This window comes from Colossoma macropomum, unplaced genomic scaffold, assembly GCF_904425465.1.
Source record: "Colossoma macropomum unplaced genomic scaffold, Colossoma_macropomum, whole genome shotgun sequence".
NCBI lineage: Eukaryota > Metazoa > Chordata > Actinopteri > Characiformes > Serrasalmidae > Colossoma > Colossoma macropomum.
Genome location: NW_023494791.1, coordinates 6,203,315 through 6,223,531, shown reverse-complemented (window position 1 = coordinate 6,223,531; position 20,217 = coordinate 6,203,315). Strand labels below are relative to the sequence as shown.

The following is a 20,217-nucleotide window of genomic DNA, read 5'->3' as shown; positions in this document are numbered from 1 at the left end:
AAGCCTCACTGAGAAAAGAAAATGAAGAAGCTGCTGGTGTTCTCAGAACAATGGAGTGACTACCACCAGAGTCCAGACCTCAACATCACTGGGATTACTTGGATTGTGAAAAGCAGAAAATGTCACCAAGTTCTAAGACTGAACTTTGGAGGTGGAGGAGACATGAAACCTGTACTTAATGGTTGTTTTGACTGGAAATTAAATAAATGAAGGATGGACTCTGACTTTTGCACAGTACTGTAATATAATGAAATACACCACTGTTCAATGAAGACCTTATTACTAATAATGATCGCAATAAACATTTTTTTTGTAAAGCAATGTAGCTCATTAACAGGAGTCTATTTTTTCCAAGCAACATAATGGTCAAAGATTATTCAGTGAACAGCATGTGGGTTTTTTTTGGCACATTAATACAGTTTTCAATTAATGCTGCCATATGAGAATTTATTGTGACTTTCAGCGCGGATCAGACTTTAGAAACAGAACGATCTGTATTACAATTCTCATTTTATAATGTTGCCTGGTACAAAAGGTTCTAAATGATGACTGTTGTGGAAGCATTACTTTTTTCGCACCTTCTGGGATTAGGATTGTACTGGATATTCATCAGTGTGTGGTGATGCATTGTTATTGTATATGTCTTTTTGGCCTCTACAGTTTGATCCTGCCAAAGCTTCGCTTGATGCAACTGCAAAATCCAAAATATCCTCATGCTATTTACTGCTCCCGCCATCTGCACCGAGCCTATTTCACAACTCTAAAATTAGCCACTGTAATTCAGCAGTTGGGCGGGTGACTCTGAGATGAAATGTGCTCCAGCCTGCCGTGTCGTTCGGCCGCTTCTGATGAGTTTTGGTGTGCCTCTTTGCAGTACTTGCCTGGATACCGGCTCCTTCAGTGACAGCGATTTTCCACACGCAGTTCAGGCTGTTCCCGTAGGGCTCGGGGAAGCCAGGGGAAAGGATGGTGCCTCGTCTTTCTGTAAGATTCCCACTACAGGGAACTGTGGAGGAGGAGGAAAGAAGAGGCAGGTTTAGAGAAATAGCAGGAAAGACTCTATCGAATCGTTTTTGGCATAGGATGCTGCTGCCCTCAAGCAACGTGAACTATGCCTATCATCGTCCTGCTAAAACTGCATCCTTGCATGGTGCATGCCAAGCAAAAAAAAAAAAATCATCTTTCTAGAGACACTTGTGCTTTCACAGCTGTACTGAAGAAAAAATAATCTTGCAGAAGAACCCTCCTTCCCTGACTTTGGCTTTCTAAGTCTAGGCAGAATGTGGAAGTAGCGCATACTCAAGTTTCATTAAGTCTACTGAATATGGAATGATGCATATTTCATGAGCTACTGGAATGTGCCGATGGGCAAATCTTTGCCAGGAAAGTTCAAGAGGTGAGAGTATTTAAAAAAAAAAAAAAACGAGTGACTGAAAAATGCACATCAGCAAGTGTTTCAGAGGCTCCAAAAACCACGTTGTCGCAATCTGACAGCAAATGGGTTTCCGAATAGAAGTCCAGAAACAGGGCTCAGGGCTATGGGCAAAACAAACCAGAACTTGTGGACAGAACTTGTGCCTCTTAAGAGATGCTGTCAAGCCAAGAAATTTAACACAGTGGGTTGACACTCTAAATCCTAGTGAACACTGCCATTTTGCCCTGAAGCTAAAATACTTGACCCAAACAGTTGCTCCAAGGTTGCCAGAACAATGGCAAGCCTCCAAATCTTCTTCCAGAGAAAAGCCAGCATTCTCAAATTGCTTTCAGTGAATGGGCTCGTAGCTTAAAGGTGATGATCTCTGGTCTGCAAAATCATACCCTTTAATAAGTTGGTTAAACCTTTTTTAGAAGAAGAATACTTGTATTGACAATATACTGTTAAATTGGTATACACTGAAATGTCTGCATTTTAGCATTATTGTCCAATCTGTATATACCATTCAATCTGTACATCATGTATTTTAGACATACAGTAAAGATCGGTGGAGGTTCAAAATCACTACTCCCATGTTTGTTATTTACATTTGTTATCCATTTTTCCCTCAATTTAGCTGTGCTCAATAAGTCTCCACCATCAAATTATGCTAGATCTGTATTGATCCTTAAGGGAAATTGCAGTGTTACAGTAGCAAGACATACAATTGTACATAAATTCACATATGTTAGGCACCAATAAAAATAGAAATAAACAATAGACATTAACTAAGCAGAAATAAAAGACAGGCATAAGCTGAAGTATGAGAGAGTAAATACAACAAAAGACAGATTTGTTGTATTTGCATGAGAGCAGGATATTGGTATGAGGAAGTTTACAACACAATGAGTAAAAACGTAACTCCAGAGAAAGAGAGTGTGGCATCACTGAGGGATTGAACTTGCAACCTCCTGATGATAGGACCAGTGCTTAGATGACTTAATTAAGTCTACTACAGTTACTCATCATAACATCAAACATTCTGGTATCTGTCATGACAATTAATGGTAATAGTAACATGACACTGTTATATTACTGAACAAAACTTATGACGATTCAAGACAGTATATGACATTTGCTATGATGCTTTTATGGTATGGTTATGTCAATGTTATACAGTAGATTTCAAGTAAAGTGTTACCAAAGATTTTTTTAGAACCATTAAGGAACCTTTACTTTTAAGCAACTTGTTACTATGCTTGCATTAAAGTTTGCAACTGCAAAGTCTTGTAAGAATAATATCATGTATGACATGTAAAACCAATTCTGATTACAATACTTGGATTTCTTAAACATAAAATTCCTTCATTCAGCATTTCCCAGTGGGCTATTACAGTTGTGGTCAGAGCGCAAGGTCAGCTGCCCTACACTCCTCCAGAGAGCGTACAGGTTATGTCCCTTGCTCAGGGGCTAAAGCACTGTGCATTTGGGCAGTGCTAGGTTAGTGTTCATACTGGAAATGTCACCCTCATGCCTTAACAGTAAAAAGCCCTCTGACTGCCTTCCAACCCTGCTGAGCCCTCTCCGATTGTCTGTGTTTTGAATAAAAGCATAAACAAAACGGAAATATTATTCATAGAAATCGAGACGAATGCTTACCTATGCAAGTGGGGATGGTGTCGTTCCATTGTGCCAGAGCGTTGGGGACGGCATGGCACTTAATAGCTTTAGATCCCTGGAGAAGGTATCCTGGGCTGCACTCAAAGCGGACAATGGAGCCAGCGGAGAACTCCGAGCCGATTCGCCTGCCGTATCTGGGCTCTGGGATGGAGCTGCACTGGGTATCACTGGTGCGTGGCACGGCTAGATGGGCGCAAATGGATTTGTAATCAAAACAGAGCAGATGTGTTGTATGGCACCTTGTCCACTTTCAACACACAAGTCTCCTTTATTGTCCATGTTTTTCGAATGAAGCACCGTTATTGTAATTAGAGATTGTAAGAGCTGGCAAACCCCCATGCACAACGAACCAACACGAATGGCCAATGTAAATGTGCCTTTACACCAGGGGCATCATGCAGCATGAGAACGAACAATTTCAAGGACCTGACCAACATACTGGTGCATCAATAACATCAGGCAACATTGTTATCCTTCTGTTTGGTTTATTAATCTGATTACTTTTATTACAGCGGTACAGGATGAACTGCAAAATCTGAGCACATCATTGTAAGAGTAACAACAACTTGTACAATTTGGGCCCGTCACAGGCATGAAACCTGATAAATAACTGCAATTAACAATTAATAGTACTTTTTTTTAAGGTATGCAATTATTAATAAACTAAAGTTCAGCCCTAAAATGTTACTCACATTACATTACTCACCACTGCCCTCTATATGTGATATTAACAAACATCAAATAAACAAATGCTATTCATCACCACCTTCTAAAGATGTTATTAACAAATATTAAATAAACAAATGTTACTCACCGCCACCCTCTAAAGGTGTAATTAACAAACATCAAATAAACACTCATCACTTACCACTGCCCCCAAAGGTGTTATTAACAAACATCAAGTAAACAGATATTACCCACCGCTGCCCTCTAAAGGTGTTTTTGACAAAAGTCAAATAAACATTACTCACTGCCGTCCTCTAAAGGTGTTATTTACAAATATCAAATGAATGAACATTACTCTCTGCTGCCCTAGAAAGGCTTATAGCACCAGTCCGAAGCTTTTGTTGTTTTTATTATAATCTAAATGCATTTTCTGTTTTCTTTTATTAACATGCCTTTTCTGTAATCCAGCTGGTAAAAACACCCCCAATTCACATTCTGTTTGTTACAACATAAACATATGACTGTGAAAGCTAACCACTGTGGAGCTGCGGCCAGCGAAAATGATTGCAATCAGCTCAAAAAAACCTACAGTCAAGCAATTATGTAATAATTATGACGGGCCTAGTAAAATGCATCCAAAACAAAACTTTCTACGTGGAGTTTGATGAGAACTGACAAAAAATAACAAGGACCCAATTAACTGAAACCAACTAAGAATTCTGAGATCCTCCTCCTTGTGCTACAGCTGTTATATTATTTATGTTTGAACTTCAGCTGTTTATTTAACTGTAAGAATGTGGGCTGCTGGCTACCGCTTGACAATACCATCTCGAAGGAATAGCAGGAGAGCTTCTGTACTGTGGAACGTGGAAGTAAAAACAGTCAAGTGGCTAACTAAAAAATGTGGCGAGGCTACTGACAGCCTTTGTGCTCTGTAGCTTATGTATGAAAGGAAACATGCGTAGAAGCGTCTCAGAAAAAGTGGTGTTTTTTCACAAATTAACTCAGGAATCTAAATAAGGTTTAACTGCGGTTATAGCCAGCAATATCAAAAGCATGGTGTAATTCAGTACTAATTATTTCTCACTTGTAACTCAATTAAATAAGCAGAAGTGAAATTTGAAACTTCTAATCAAAATCACATGTGTGTCCAGAGTTACACTAGGCCCAGGAAATGCAATCAGACATCAGCAATGATCGACAATAGCAATGTTTCAAAGATGATAACTGCCATGTTGGGAAAACGTACTGATAGAAAAGTAATCAAATCAAATCAAATCACGTTTATTGTCACATCAAATTTACACAGGTGCTATGGTGAGTGAAAATCTTAGGTGCGTAGCCCCTTGTAGAATTTAAATACATGATACAAGAGAGGATCAATTTAATTTTAGACCACTTGTTACATTACATTAAACAATGTGTACATGCAATGTTTTATTCAATTTTACTGTTAGAACAACAGACAAATACAGGGCATTAACAAGCTGTTAGGCTACGGTAGCACCTAGAACCGTGTCCCTGCTGGGCGTCTCCCAGAGTGCATTATAATAAGCATTTTCAGTTCAGTGTCCTCATACAGAACGTAATTCATTGTGTAACTAACTGCATAATCAAATATTTAACTACGTAATTATATTTACATAGTATAAAAACATTAAAAACTCCGGCTCTCTAAGGATTGAAAAAAAAAAATGACAGAGAATGTGTTCCCCTTAGCTTGAATGAGCAGGATCCTTCTGAACTTTGCATCACAGAGTTGCAGGACTGTATGGACATTTTAGCTGGATTCTGATACTTTTTTTCCCGCGGAGCTCTGCAGCATCTTTGATGCCGCCGATGCTTGTGTCTGACTTTCATCTGATGCTTGTGGATGTGCAGAAGCAGGCCGGGAGGACTCAGCACCATCGCTCCGCTGCCTCCATGTGCCAAATGAACTGTCCTAACTGTCAGGGAATATTTCTCACGGCCTCCCTTCCTTCCCCCCATCCTATGCCTTGCCCCATAAAATGGCAAGGAGAGATAAAAAGAGACAAAGTGTGCACGCTACTGCCCGCAATACGCGTGCGGCAAAATCTGCCTATGAAAAGATCCCTAATAGATCAGCCGTTTTTACGAGGCAGCTGACAAAGAGAGTTTTAAAAGCGCATGTAATTCACACGTCTCGTTTATGGCTTCTTTTAAACCGGAGGGGGAAGGGCAACGGCATGACATGTCCTACTGTACACTATTCCAGTCAGGTACTGAGTTATTACTGTTACTATACATTCAATTTAAATTACATTATTACTAATTACTAGTTACATAAGATTTACATTTGGTTATATTTACATTTTTTTTTACATAGGCTTGTATTGCTGCAAAATAAGACCGCACACATAATAATACATTTTTATCAAATCCAAATCAGAATAAAATTTGAACTCTGGTACCAATTTGAAGTTTAGACACTGCACGTGCTTGGTGCAGTGAGCTACAAGTGAGAAATAGTTAAATAAAATGTAAGAAGAGTCATTTATATATGCCAGTAGGAACCTAGGTGGAGGAACCAAATTAAAACAGCTCCTACTTTGGGGATAACCCGCAAAGATCCGACCTCCACCACTCTCACGAGAGCCACTCAAAAATTATTCCCCCATTCAACTTCATTTAGAGGTAAATGCATTACAAATTACATCACATTCCAGCACCCCTCTTTCATTTGGCTCTATTGTGTATTGGTTATGACACTGTGATTGCAGCTGCTGGCTCCTCCGGCTGAACCGTTTGGGCTGTTTCCCCCGGAGGCTCGGCTCAAGCATGCTGATGAGCACACCAGACCCCTAAAACTCCCGCCACAATGCCAAGCTCTTTGAGTGGCCCAATGACCCTTCTAGGACTGAATTACATTTCTGCACCTGTGAATCTAAGAAGTGTAGGTGTAGTGTATAGTTCTACATAATGTTAACACATGCACTAGGGGGCAGCGCTGCATTTACTAAATCAGTATATACATAAGGCTGGATTTACATGGTGAAACATTCATGCAACCTGTATGTTGTGAGTTGCCTGCAACATAATTTCCGTGCAACTTGACAGTAACATGGAGTAATTAAAAAATGCAAATCATTACATTACTCCATTAGTGAGCTAAATAAGCACGTTGTATTTTTGATACACTGTTCTGGCTATAAAGTCTGCCACAAGGTGTAACTTACATATTTGCAGCATTTATATTATTTTTGTATATTTTTCCAGCTGTTTTCTGTATCTATATACATATGCACATACATCTGTCTTTTATCCATCTATCTAGAGTTCTTTACTTATATATTTGATTTTACTGTTGTGTGTATGTCAAACTTTAAGAAAACTGATATTTAAATGAATATTTAAGAGCAGGTTTTAAGCATCTAAAGTCAATTATTTTGTTTAGTTCCAATTGGCTGTTGTTCCAACCCCAGTGCAAAAGGATTAGCATCAACGCTCAACCAAAGAGGGTTTGATTGACATACAGCCTCACAGATTTACACGTGTAGTTGAGATTTCAGAGCTGTGCACATCAGCTCCTCTGTGAGCTACGATTATCCCTAAACCCCTTCTCTGCATCGCCAGGCAAATACGTTTATCTTTTTCAGAAGTATAAATCAGACTTTACAGAAACAAATAATTTTTTTAGCTAATCTGCAGCATATACTGAATTACCACAAACAATAATTTTGTTTGTAATGAAAGAACAGGATCATGATTATAATAAAAGCCACTGGCTGCTGAAGCACTGGCTCCTATACTGGAAGAGTAGAGATCTGCGTGTGAGATTAGAAGATTAAAAGCAGAGCTTTTTGTCTCTTTAAGGTGACCTGTTAATACAGTAGAGGTGAGGGTATGCGTACCTTGGTAAACAAAATGGAATCCCCTGGCGGAAGGGCCACTCTTGGTGGTGAACCTCAGCATGATCTGGTTTGAAGTGGCCAAGGGCAAGGTCTCTCCTGCAACACAGAAATATGCCAAATAATCACGTTTAAGTCCCTGAGACCCCCACCACCACCCCCACCCCTTCCCCGCTCTGGAGTTGCATGTGGCAGCAAATGTACTGTAATAAACGCAGTGCTGAGCTACTATATAAGACGGATGGCTTAATAACCAAAGTGTCCCTGCTGGACATGCTGAAAGGCAGGGGAGAGAGAAGAAGCAGTGCTGGGACATCTACAGATTGATAGCCGAAGAAAAACTGAGGCTTTCTCTTGCTCAGAAAAGCCCAGGGCTCAAGCCTTGGGCCAGATCGGCCTGCCAAGTGGCTTTGCATGGGCTCCCTGATTGAGTCCTCGAAAATGACATACTTGGGTACCCCTGCCTAGGTGGGCCTTCGAAATACACATGTGCATCAAAAAGCTCAATAACAAACAGCTGACCAGATTCCAGAGGCGGTCCACAACTGCCCAAGGTGTTTTTGAGAGCCGTACGTTTGTGTTAGTCTCAATAAGAGAAGACAGGAGTCTAAAAATACGAAATCCACACAAACAGCAAGAACCACAATAGCAGGCAGATTAATTTCAGCGATACGGACGATAAGCAGAGCGCTCGGTTGAGCCTGCAGGGTTAAAAGCTCTAGCGTGAATAGACGGGCCTGGCGGGATTTCTGGCCTGCTGGGCTCAACGGCTCAGACAGAAACACTGGGAATTTACAGCACATCTTTGGGGGATTATATTGTTGCACGACAGACCATAAAAGCAGAAAGTATCAAAGTGCCGTACAAATAGTTTATGTCCAATGGCCTTCATCAATCCTAGGAAGAGCGTGGAATTAAGGGCCGATTCCCTTTTAGGCGGTTTATTACCTTTCGCCGTTAATGGTAACACCAACAATAAATCCGCATGAGGCTGTGTCTAAAATAAAAATTTATTTTAATAGGAATCTGTGAGGAATTAACAAAGTAGCGAGCGAGGGTGTAAAACCGCCAAAAGCCGTAGAGCAATGAATAAACAAACAAACCTGCCATTATGAAAATTATGTATAAAAACTCAGTGCTGGTTCGAGGTTGTTCAAGCTGCTGACTGGTCGAGAATTCGTCAGGAAAATGGACCCATGCACTCTAAGTTTAAAATAAGTTAAAATGATTAGCAAAGATGTGCTACTGTATTGCTCCCACAGGAACCATATTTTCCTCCCTGAATGAAGCCATTAAGCCTGGCTCATGACCTCCTTCGCTGCTAAACTCAATGCACTTAATTGTCTTTCCTGCTTGCCGCAGAAGCCATATATGCCGGTTCATCTTTTTTTACATTTGCGCATTTCAAAGTGAACACAAAGCAGCAACAAACAGTAAGAACAATGTAAAGCTATTACTTACCAGAATGAGAGCCAGCCAGGGAGCTCAGAAGCCTGGCGTTCTGATTGGGCCCATCAAACAACTCGACAGAGTCATTCATGGCTGTCTGGAAATAGGCAAATTGCCCAAAGACAACTGAGGAGGCAAAGCAGAACAGGTTGAGCGTGTCACTATCATATGCGCTATGGGGGCGTACCTGCAGCTAAATAAAGTCCCTAAACATTTTATTAATTTCTCCACAGATGCATTCTCTCTGATGGCTTTATGTGTGAATAAAAAGTGTTCTTGCACACATCATCCGTCTACTCTGAAGTGTGCATTCTCTCACTGCGCAATCTTTCTTTAGATCATATATTTGCAGTGGAGACATGAACAAGGAAAATGCTTTGGTTGAATCAAGAACCACACGTCGAGGAAGGTCACACACTGTGACTCACAAATGTGATATTTTGTTAAAAAAAAAGAAAAAAAAGAAAAAAATGTAACCTCACAAAAATGTGTGTTTCAATGTTGTTTCTGACACCATCTGATATGCCGTTCAACATATGGATGAAAGTATGTTATATAGCTAAAAACAGACTTAAATCTAAATTAATATAAACTTTTGTCTATTGTTATAAATAACAGTATGTCATGAGGACTTGAGTGGCATGTTCAGTGACTCACTCTAGACCAAAGTCTGGTGAAATTTCATATCGACAAGTCTGTGCGGCCTTAATGAAGACCTTCATCTGGTTTAAGAAGGTTCAGGGGTTTTGGGCATTTTTTAATGGAACTGGATGACTACTGACTTCTTCTGATAGCAACATTAGAATTATAGGGGAGCACATCTTTATTTCCAGGGTTCTATGCTCCCAGGGCCCTATGTTCCCATTGTCCAGTGATCCCAGGGCCCTATGTTTCCAGAGCCCTGTGTTTTCACTGTCATATGTTCCAACAGTCCTTTGTCAGGGCCCTACGTTTCCAGGGCTCTATATTCTTTACATGATGTGACATACAGGGCACAACAAGGAGTAGTTTGTTTAGCAGGAGTATACTTGCCTCAGCTATGCTAACCTTGGTAAGCTAATCAGCTATCTAAGTAAATTTTGTAAGGCAAACCGTTTTTTGATAAGTCAGGGCACAGCATTAATTAACCTTGTCTATAATCAGAATATCAGAATATGTACTTTTTAAAAATACATCAGAAGTATGAACACAGGGCCATGGTAACAAAGAGCAAACACAGGACAACGGACACAGAAGATCCTGGTAACATATGGACGACCTCCCTCAAACTGTAGAGCTACAATAAAAACATTGGGAAAACTGGGACACCACACATGCCTTGGCTGAGCAATTACATCTGGGGAAAGTGGAAAATTGTCTAAATTTGATTTTTCATGAGGCAAGTGACTTACAAATGCAGTCTGATGATGTTAATGAGTGCACTATAAGCTTCCATTACTGGCTAGCTGCAAACCCCCTTGTAGCTCCAGGGCCAAAGCTACAGAAGCAAACATGTCTTAGCTGATCAACTACATTTGAGTTAAGATGTAAATTTGCTACTTTACCAAAATATGCCTTGAAATCTGATTAGATCACAATGTGCATTGACACAATCCTGTACATTGCTTTATATGTAGATTAGTACACTGGTATAAGACTTTGTGCAGAACAGTCTTTGAAACTTGGGAAATTCCAGATGGCAGTGCTTCACATACCTTACAGTGTAGTGACCATATGTCACTGTTTGTTACATGCTACCCATGTTCTTCATGTTCTACCACTACTATTACACCTGTAATGTAAGTGTTCTCCATGCGTACAAACCACGCTGCGCATCTCCCTTTATCTCTGGTCAATGCTAAGGTGACTTAAGCTCTCAGGGATGCCAGAGGTCACACATACCTGTTGGGAGGGAGGCAGCAGACAATTACAAACCTGGGGTGCAGTGTGTCGGGGCAGCAGGGTGCCGCATCCGAGGTGAAGATGACTCTATTATCTCTTCTTTAATTAGATATTTGCCCTCGCCTCCAGCGTAAGCCCTACGGAAAACGGCCCTAGGGGAGCTGGCCCTGCTTCTATGTAAATATCAGAGCTAAAGGATTTCCTCATGGCCCTCAGGCTTTCCATCTGCAAAGTTCAGCCGCCAGAGCTTTACTTTATACGTAAAGCTCCGCGACAACACAGGAGCTCTTTGAGCTTTTTATGTTTCAGCCTTTTTTTTTCTTTTACAAACTGGTTAATTTTTTTGCTTAAATCACTTAATTTTAATAATATGAACATGAAAGAACATCATACAAGTCTGTGAGTGCCTGTAACTAAATTAAAGCTGCAATTAAAGTGCTATTTGCATTAGTGTTACCAGAAGATATTATATTATGTTATTTCCAAGAGATTTGACAGGTTGATTTCTAAGCTATTCTCTCCAAATTTGCATAGACAGACTTGACTGAACTATCACAGCCTGGCCATTAAAGCTGTCAGATGGGATCAGAATACAAAACAAACTGCCCCCAGTTTTAAATTTAAATTATTTTAAATAAAACTACATTATTTTGCAGAGAATACATCACTTTGGTAAATGCCTGATTTTTAAGTAAATGTTATGCAGGGACAGGTATCATTAGGATTATATTGTAGCTTACTTGTTTGAAATGTCTGGAGTGTGCAGTAAGCTGTTGATGAAGGCGCCAAATTTATATTCCACATCTAATACAATGTCAAACAAGGCATGTAGAGCTGTTTTAGTAGCAGGTATCATTCTACAGCAGTAGCTTAGCATGCTACAGCTTCAATCCACCACAGCACAGGTTCAATCGGACTCAATGAAACTCACGCAAGTTAAGGGAACACACACTCAAATCTGAGGATGTAAACCTGTGCTTCTGGGTGGCTTCAGCTACTTTTACTTCAATGTCTTTGTTAGCTCTAGAAGCTAGCATTAGCTTAGCAAGAAGGTCTAAACAGCTTTACACAAAACCATACAGGTTCATTCTGGCTCACTGAAGCACTACGCAAGTTTAGAGAATAAAGACTTCTAATTAATATCCATGTTAGCAGTTAGAACCAGAGACTAATGTTAGTTTAGCTAGAAGGCTAAACTACCAGCAATTCCAGCACACTGACGCTATACTGAAGCAAATATAATGACATCTGATATGATAACGACTTGTACATGCCACTATTATATTACTGAACAAAATCTGTCATGACAACGGCATTTAACATAACAGCTATGACATGTTTATGACATGTTTATGTCAATGTTATGTGGCCACATTCTCTGTCCTGGCACCTGGCACCCAGGTAGTGGAACAAACTTCCACCGGCTGTCTGAACAGCAGACTCTGTCCCAGTCTGAAGACCCATCTTTTTGTACAGCACTTAAGTGAGCACTAATCTAAGTACTTACTGAAATTTACTGCATTGCACTGTGTTTAATTCTGAATCTTTCTTTCTAGGTATCAATACTGGCTTTTGTTTCTAGCAATGTTTGAGCTCAAGGCTAGTTTGGACTCTAACCTATTTGTACTAGCTAGGATACATTTTCTGCGTGGACAACAGAACACTTTTGTAGACGCTCTGGTGAGAGCATCTGCTAAATACCGTAAATGTAAATGTAAGTAGGCTGTGCTGAAAATGCAAACACACTGATTGTAGCGAGAGGTCTAAAACTGGCTACAACAGTTGTGCAGCAGCTTAGCCATGCAGCTAGTCTAGCAGATTACTTTCTTACTCCACCTTATAAACCTTGTTATAAGTAATTACTGTGCTACAAAGTGTCCACATTTGCAGGGCTGCCTTGTCAAAATAAAACTCTTCCATCTGAAGTAGTTCATTTACTTAACTTACCCCATTTGCGAACATATTTCTGCCCATTAGTTATTCAGCTAGGTAAGCATCACTTCTTTCAGAGTGACTTAGCTGCTAACAAACTGTCTTATGTTTGTAAATATCCATATAGAAATTATAACTAAGCTAAATTAAATAGCTGTTTTGTTTATTTATGATCAGCAAAGACATGTTCCTCCTGCTGTTTGGTAGTCGTTGTTTGTGACAGTGTTAGTAACTAATTGATCTGGAACATACTAGCAGCCGCAGCAGAGCTTTAAACATTCAAATGAACATGTTGTACATTCAAATGTGCATTTTTCCATTGGATGCGACGAATATTCGAGCATCAAATTTCATCTGGGCATACACCTTATTGCTACCTCTCAGGAGCCATAGTCAGTAACAAAAACCAACACAATGCACAATGTGTTTATAGACCTCTGAGGGTGCATCATAAAGCAGTTCAACTAGCTCTGTATTTGTCTATGATTGGGTATTTTATGGCAAAAATGAAAGCCTATATGTTTTGTACTATGTACATTTTCCAATATCTCTCCAATAATCATTGTGCCATATAAATTAGAACTATCGTTAAATAGTTGAGAAATAGAAACTTTGCTACAAACGTGATAGATACAAGTTTCTGCACATTGAACTGAAGTCATATGACTGACAACCTCACCAAAAATACACAGCCCAAACCCACAAGCTTTCTCAAATGTGGTAGTTAAGTGGCCTTGTCAGTAGTAGGCTACAGTTTGAGTGGCTAGTGTTGGTAATAATGATGAATGAAAATGTGCACAGGCTAAAAACAATTTCCTTCCTAGAAAAAATGATTTAGACAGTCCTTTTTCAGCATGTTGCCAACTACAAAATAGAACCTCAGAAGTCTGTTAGCAGGTTTTGTTATTACATTACCCTGAGGTCAATTTGAACAGTACTTTTACTGAGGGAGCTGCAGATTCAGTGAGTCACAGATGAAGGTCATTCACTCAATTATCACTGTCAGACTACACAAATTATGGACATTGCAGATTTGTACAGTACGTGATTTAGGGATCTAGTGGTTATCACAGAAACTATAGTACCTCCCCAGGCAAAATTAATATAGTCTTAAGTCTACAATACATTATTTGATAACACTTTACCGTAGGCCAGTTCATAAGGTTACATGACACCTACATAAGCTTACCAAGACAATTGACTTCAATATCCATAAACATTTAGAAAGACTAACGTGTTAATTTACATATTTTTTTTTCCTTACACAGGGTTGTGTCATGACACTTTTTTGGCATGTTATGACAACTGACTTTGTAGCTTATGTATACCTTAATAATATAATGCTGACGATATGACATACACTATATGGCCAAACGTACATAGACACCTGACCATCACACCTATATGAGCTTGTTGGACATCCCATTCCAAAACTAGGTACTACTGTGGAGTTGGTCCCCCTTTTGTGGTTATAACAACCTGACCGATAAATTGGCGTGCCGATGTTATCAGCCCATATAAGCTAGCAGCAGATAAATCCATATCGGTGCTTATAACAGAGAGACGGATGACAGATGCTTCAACCATGTTCACAATCAACTGACAAAAGCAGAGTCAAGCACAGTAATGTTACTGCATGATGAAGATCTGATAAGTGTACATGAAATGCATCACTTAAATAATAATAAAAATATCCCCATCACTTCTCCTCTTACCCTAAATAAGTCTGGCAACATTCATGTCAGCCATGCCTGCTTTTGCTATAGTAACGTGAAGGCTGGTCCCGTCAGGTAAACAGCAAAATTAGCCTACATTCATTACACTTGTTGAGCAGTGTAAGCTAAGATGCTGACAAACTTTGTAGATTTATTTAAGAAACAGTGTGGCACTTCTAGGGAGCGAAAAACTATGATTCAATATCTTTTCTCCCTAGCTCTAAAATACTCTGGCTGCTTGCCACAACTTTTAACACTATTCGTTGCTCAATTAGGTTAGCCACAAAGCTAGCTAATGCTATGTTTATCAGGGGAAAACAGCTAACGTTACTGAGCGATTAAACTATAGCATTTAACTTATTCTGCCTACAAGACAAAGCTGAAGCCAGCTTCTTATTCACCAGATTTTTCCCATTCCACCTTAGATGGTACAGCAGTAACATTCTGGTGCCTCACGTTATGTTCACGTTTCCAAAATGGACAGTAACTGTGTCACTGTTTGCTCAGTCTGTGAGGAACGAAGGAGATCTTACTGCACTTAAAAACGCTCGGCCTGTTTGTGCTTCGCCTCAGGTGGAGCTGCTGCATCTCCAAAATCAGCGCAGACTGAGTTATGGAGATCAGACCTGTGAGGGAAAGTTTTAGCTCCTGAAATGAGGTGGAGCAACTCTCTGTTCTTTCTGCTTTTCCTAAGTGGAAAGCATCCTGCACACGGTCACAGTATGCCCACTGTGCAAGGAGCAAATGAGATCTTATTTGCACTTGAAGAATGAGGTACAGAGAGCCGAGCTATGTGCAAAAGAATTTAAGAATTTAGTTTTAGCTCCTGAAATGAGGTGGAGAAACTATACGTTCGCACAGTTTCACGTTTCACAGTTTGCATGTTTTGTGAGAAATAAAGGACCTTCTCATAGATATTCTGCCCAGTATTTTTTTAAACCGCATTATGTCATGTTTGTTATATATTTCTGAAAAAGAAGAAAAAAAGAATATTGGCTAATACATCGGATATATCGGATTTTCAAATCCTCAAATATATATTTATCAGTATCAGTCTTAAAATCCAGTATCAGTCAAGCTCTAATAACAACTTCCACTCTTCATAGTAGCTTTCCACAAGATTTTGGAGTGTGTCTATGGGAATTTGTGCCCTTTCGGTCAAAAGAGCATTTGAGGTCAGACACTGATGTTGGATAAGAAAGCCTGGCTCACAAACAATGTACCAATTCCCCAGAAAAGTGTTCACAGGGGTTGAAATCAGGGCTCTGTGCAGGCCACTGGAGTTCCTCTACACCAAACTCATCAAACCATGTCTTTACGGAGCTCGCTTTGTGCACAGGGTTTCAGCCATGCTGGAACAAGAGAGGGTCTTCCTCAAACTGTTGCCATAAAATTGGAAGTTTGTAATTGCCTGAAATCTCTTTATATGCTGTGGCATTAACAATATCCTTCATTGGAACTAAGAGGCTGAGCCCAAACCCTGCAAAACGTCCCCAGACCATCAGCCCTACTGTTGGCACGGTGCATTCTGGGAGGTAGTGTTCTCCAGGCATCTGCCAAACCCAGATTCATCCATCAGACTGCCAGACAGCAGAGCATGATTCATCACTCCAGAGAACACATTTCCACTGCAACAGAGTCCAGTGGCAGCATGCTCTACACCACTCCACTCGACGCTTGGCACTGCACAGTGATCTGATAGCCTTAGCTATTAGTGTGCAGCTGCTCAGCCATGGAAACCCATTTCACGAAGCTCCCAATTCACAGTTCTTATGCTGATTTTGCTTCCAGAGGCAGCTTGGAACTCTGTAGTGAGTAATGCAACAGAGAATAGGCAATTTTTACACACTATGCCCTTCAGCACTTGGCAGCCCCTGCTCTGTGAGTGTGCGCAGTCTACCACTTTGCTGCTGAGCTGTTGTTGCTCCTAGACCATTTCACAAAAATTGCACTTACAGTTGACCTGGCCAGATCTGGCAGGGCATAAATTTCACAGACTGACTTGTGGCTTCCTACAACAGTACCGCGTCACTGAGCTCTTCGGTACAACCTATTTTACTGCCAAGGTCTTTCTATGGAGATGGTGCTTGATTTTATACACCTGTTACTAAAGGGTTGGACTGAAACGACTGAACTCAATAATTTGGAGGGGTGTCCTCATACTTTTAGCCATTTTAGCCATACTAAATCTAATAAACACAATTAAACTCACCTTACCTACGGGCCACAGAAAATGCTCACTTTAGTTCAACCAGCCTGATTTGGCAAGGTATGTCATATCAGCATGTCACTGACATACACTGAGCTACAAGATCTATACCACTTTACTTCAGAAAGTGTCATGACAACCTGTTAAAAAAATAAATCAGTGTGATCTGAGATAGATGTTATGTTGACATCAAAGTTGGCAAACTCAACCTTTGACAAATTACACTGGAATTGGAAGTGTTTATAAATGTTTATGTAGGTCTGTGTCAGTTGTCGTGAAGTGCAATAATAATTTGTGACTAACAAGGAATGAAATGTGTTGAAATGTGTTCAAAGAGAATGCAATGCGACTTTAATGAAAAGAAACCGCCAGTGAGGTAAAACCAAAATAAGACCAGATAGCTCAGCAGCCCTTATTTTCTCACCAAACTCTCCAGAGACGGTGATGTAGTAAGAGCAGGTCTGGCCTGTAGTGTAGTTGTGAGGATAGTTTGGAGACAGCACGACTCCCTCTGATCCCGTGTAATGACCACCGCAAGGAGCTAAAAGGAGAGAAACACATGTTAACAGCCATCGCTCACCATTCAATATGTCACAAGACATGAATTCAATCAACTGAAGAGCTCTTGGAAGTCTGGTACCAATATATTTCTAATACCGTACCATCAATGGAGTCCAATGAGGAGACCATTCAAATGCAAAATGACTAGGAAAGTAAGAAAGCTAATTTGCTGGTGATGACTACTTGGCCTGTCTTGTGCCAGCATTCTACGCCTTAGGCTTGTCTATATGCTCTACAATAATATTGTTCAGATCTTTAAATTGTCTCATTGCATGCACACATTTTACAGTCAACTCTGGAGACAGCCTATCCTAAAAATCCATTATATACACACTTAAAGATGGCTTTCAACAGTTCTTTAGTAAAGACAATGGTTCCATTCAGAAACTTGAGTTCTACATAGAAATATTTGCATGCTTAAATAGTTTATATGGTGAAATAGCACTTGAGATTGATGGCGAATATGTTTGTGTTTCAGGTTATATGTAGAACCTTTTTAAAAACCTTTTTCAAAAAGGTTCTGTACAGAACCATATGTAACATTCTCCTTCAAGCTGAGGAACCATTTTACCAAACAAAGAACTATTTAATCATGCAAATGGTTCTATCTAGAACTTTTTAGCATGATTATTATTACATATAACTTTAAATTGTAAATTGCACACAGTTCATCTTCAATCTAGCAATCTAAACTTACACATACAGATTGACATCTTGTAGATATTCCATCCATATCTTGTGTAATCTGGAAGACTTCTATATCAATATTCCATCCCCTGTGTACCCTGCATCTCTTTTATTATCTACCTCAGACTCACTAACTGCACATACGGAAATGTGTACAACAGTATATATCAGTTTTATTTCATAACTTATTACTGTACAACTGTACACTGGAAATAGTGCAGGACTAGTGTATATTGTGTATATGTGAATATATTTAGAGTCTGTGTATATATTTCTTTTTTCTTTTATATATATATATATTGTATTTAAGTTCTACAAGGGGGCTATGCACCTAAGATTTTCATTTTCACCTTGCACCTGTGTAAATGTGTGATGTGACAATAAACATGATTTGATTTTGATTTGATTTATTTCAAGGATTATTCATAGCCAAGTACCTCCAGCAAGGTTCGATCTCAGCCCAGCTCAGATCTAGTCTAATCGTTGTCCATGAACAATGTGGCTCTGTACAGACCAATAACATTACATCAATGCAGCCTGTACCCAGCAGACCATGTCACTCTGAAACACATATTGGATAAAGCAAGCCAATAATATCAGGCTGGAAAATGTACTTACCTCTGTTTGTTTGGCTTTAGCATTGATTTAATGCTTAATTAGCTTTGTGTCATTGCTGCTAAAATGGGCAACAATTAAACCATCATGATTGCTCTTCTCAAGTGCAGGGAAAGCAGGCTGAAGCCAGTAACTGCTATTCCAATAATACTGATTATTAACCCTTAGACGTGTTCTGTTATTACTGTCATCGTTTTGTTATACATTTAACTTACATTGCATGATGATTTATATATAATTGCTTATTTACACTTAAAATTCTGCATAATTAAGCCATAAAGATGTAAACGAAGTCATTCAGAGTGGTATGATGAAATACTTTGTTCTAGAGAGACTTACCCAGTAAGAACTGTCCACACTGGTGGTGATGAACACCAGACATCCACCTCTAAAACCTCCTATTACATCAAATGGTTATGAATGATTTTGATGAATGAAATGAGTGATTTTTTCTTTAAACATTCCTGGTGGAGAGGTATATGCAGGGCATTCCAAGGCAACGTATTCCCTAGAGAAAATGTGTTTTTATCAGATTTACCACTATTTTATCATATAAAAATTCAGAAGACACATGGAGGTCATTGATGGTTTTGAATAGTAAATAAAATGGCTATATTTGCGACACCTGGTTCTAGTCACCACCATGGTAGAGAAATCTGAATTGGTAAGTTCTCGGCAATGAACCTTTTCATACCAAAAAATACTCTGAATGACTTTGTTTGTGTCTCAACAAATGAACTATGCAGAAATGTTGAAAAATTGATGGAATTCCCCTTTAATTACAGAGTTAGTCATCTAATCACTTACATTTATATTCAAATTACATCCTGTATTGAAACATTCCAGTCATCATTTCTAATTTTTTCTGGAAAAAAAATATGGAAAAATGTATGGGATTTTTTGTCACAAAACAAAAACTTTTCACCAAATAACATTTTATCAGATCCTAACAAAACAATGTGTTTTCCTTGCTTAACTGTATACTGTGGTTGTGTTGTGACTAGTGTTACCCAAGTTTTAATTGTCCTGTGCTGTATGAATGTGTGGTTTTTCATGCGGATTTGGCACAGATTTCAAGTTTAAAATCTGCATGTGACAGAGTTTCTCCATCTGTTTTAACAAGCTAAGACTGAAAAACAGTCAGACATAAAGTAATGAGAGGTGTCGAAGGTGTCTGAGAAGTAGGAGGGTTAATCCAGGTCAGCACTGGAGATGCCACATGCACGCGTGACAGCACATGGATAAACACACATGGTCAGGAAGGTCAGAGACACGGCTGTAAGGCGGGTAATTACCAGTGTCAACTCCAGTCTCTTACAGAACTCTTACAGGTTCTCTCGTTTGGAGTACCAGTGCTCCACACATATTAGTGCTTCCTGTGCTCCAACACACCCACTTTCCAAATTACCCCAGATAGTATGAATCAAAACGTCACAGCCCACACATTCACTTGAGTGTTGAGATTAAAATTAAACTGGACCAAACAAACAAACAAAAACTAGATTCAAGTTCATGTCAGATAGAATAGCATTAGGCTAG

At 39.5% G+C, this 20,217-nt stretch overlaps 1 protein-coding gene across 1 annotated transcript in view; it reads right to left on the bottom strand.

The window, feature by feature from the left end:
• The window catches only part of LOC118810153 (CUB and sushi domain-containing protein 1-like), a 597,007-nt gene that overhangs the window by 89,190 nt on the left and 487,600 nt on the right, over positions 1-20,217 (bottom strand). The window contains 5 exon segments of the mRNA XM_036573713.1: positions 882-1,006; positions 3,074-3,277; positions 7,633-7,728; positions 9,091-9,204; positions 17,240-17,356. Coding sequence (XP_036429606.1) covers positions 882-1,006; positions 3,074-3,277; positions 7,633-7,728; positions 9,091-9,204; positions 17,240-17,356 — 656 coding nt within the window.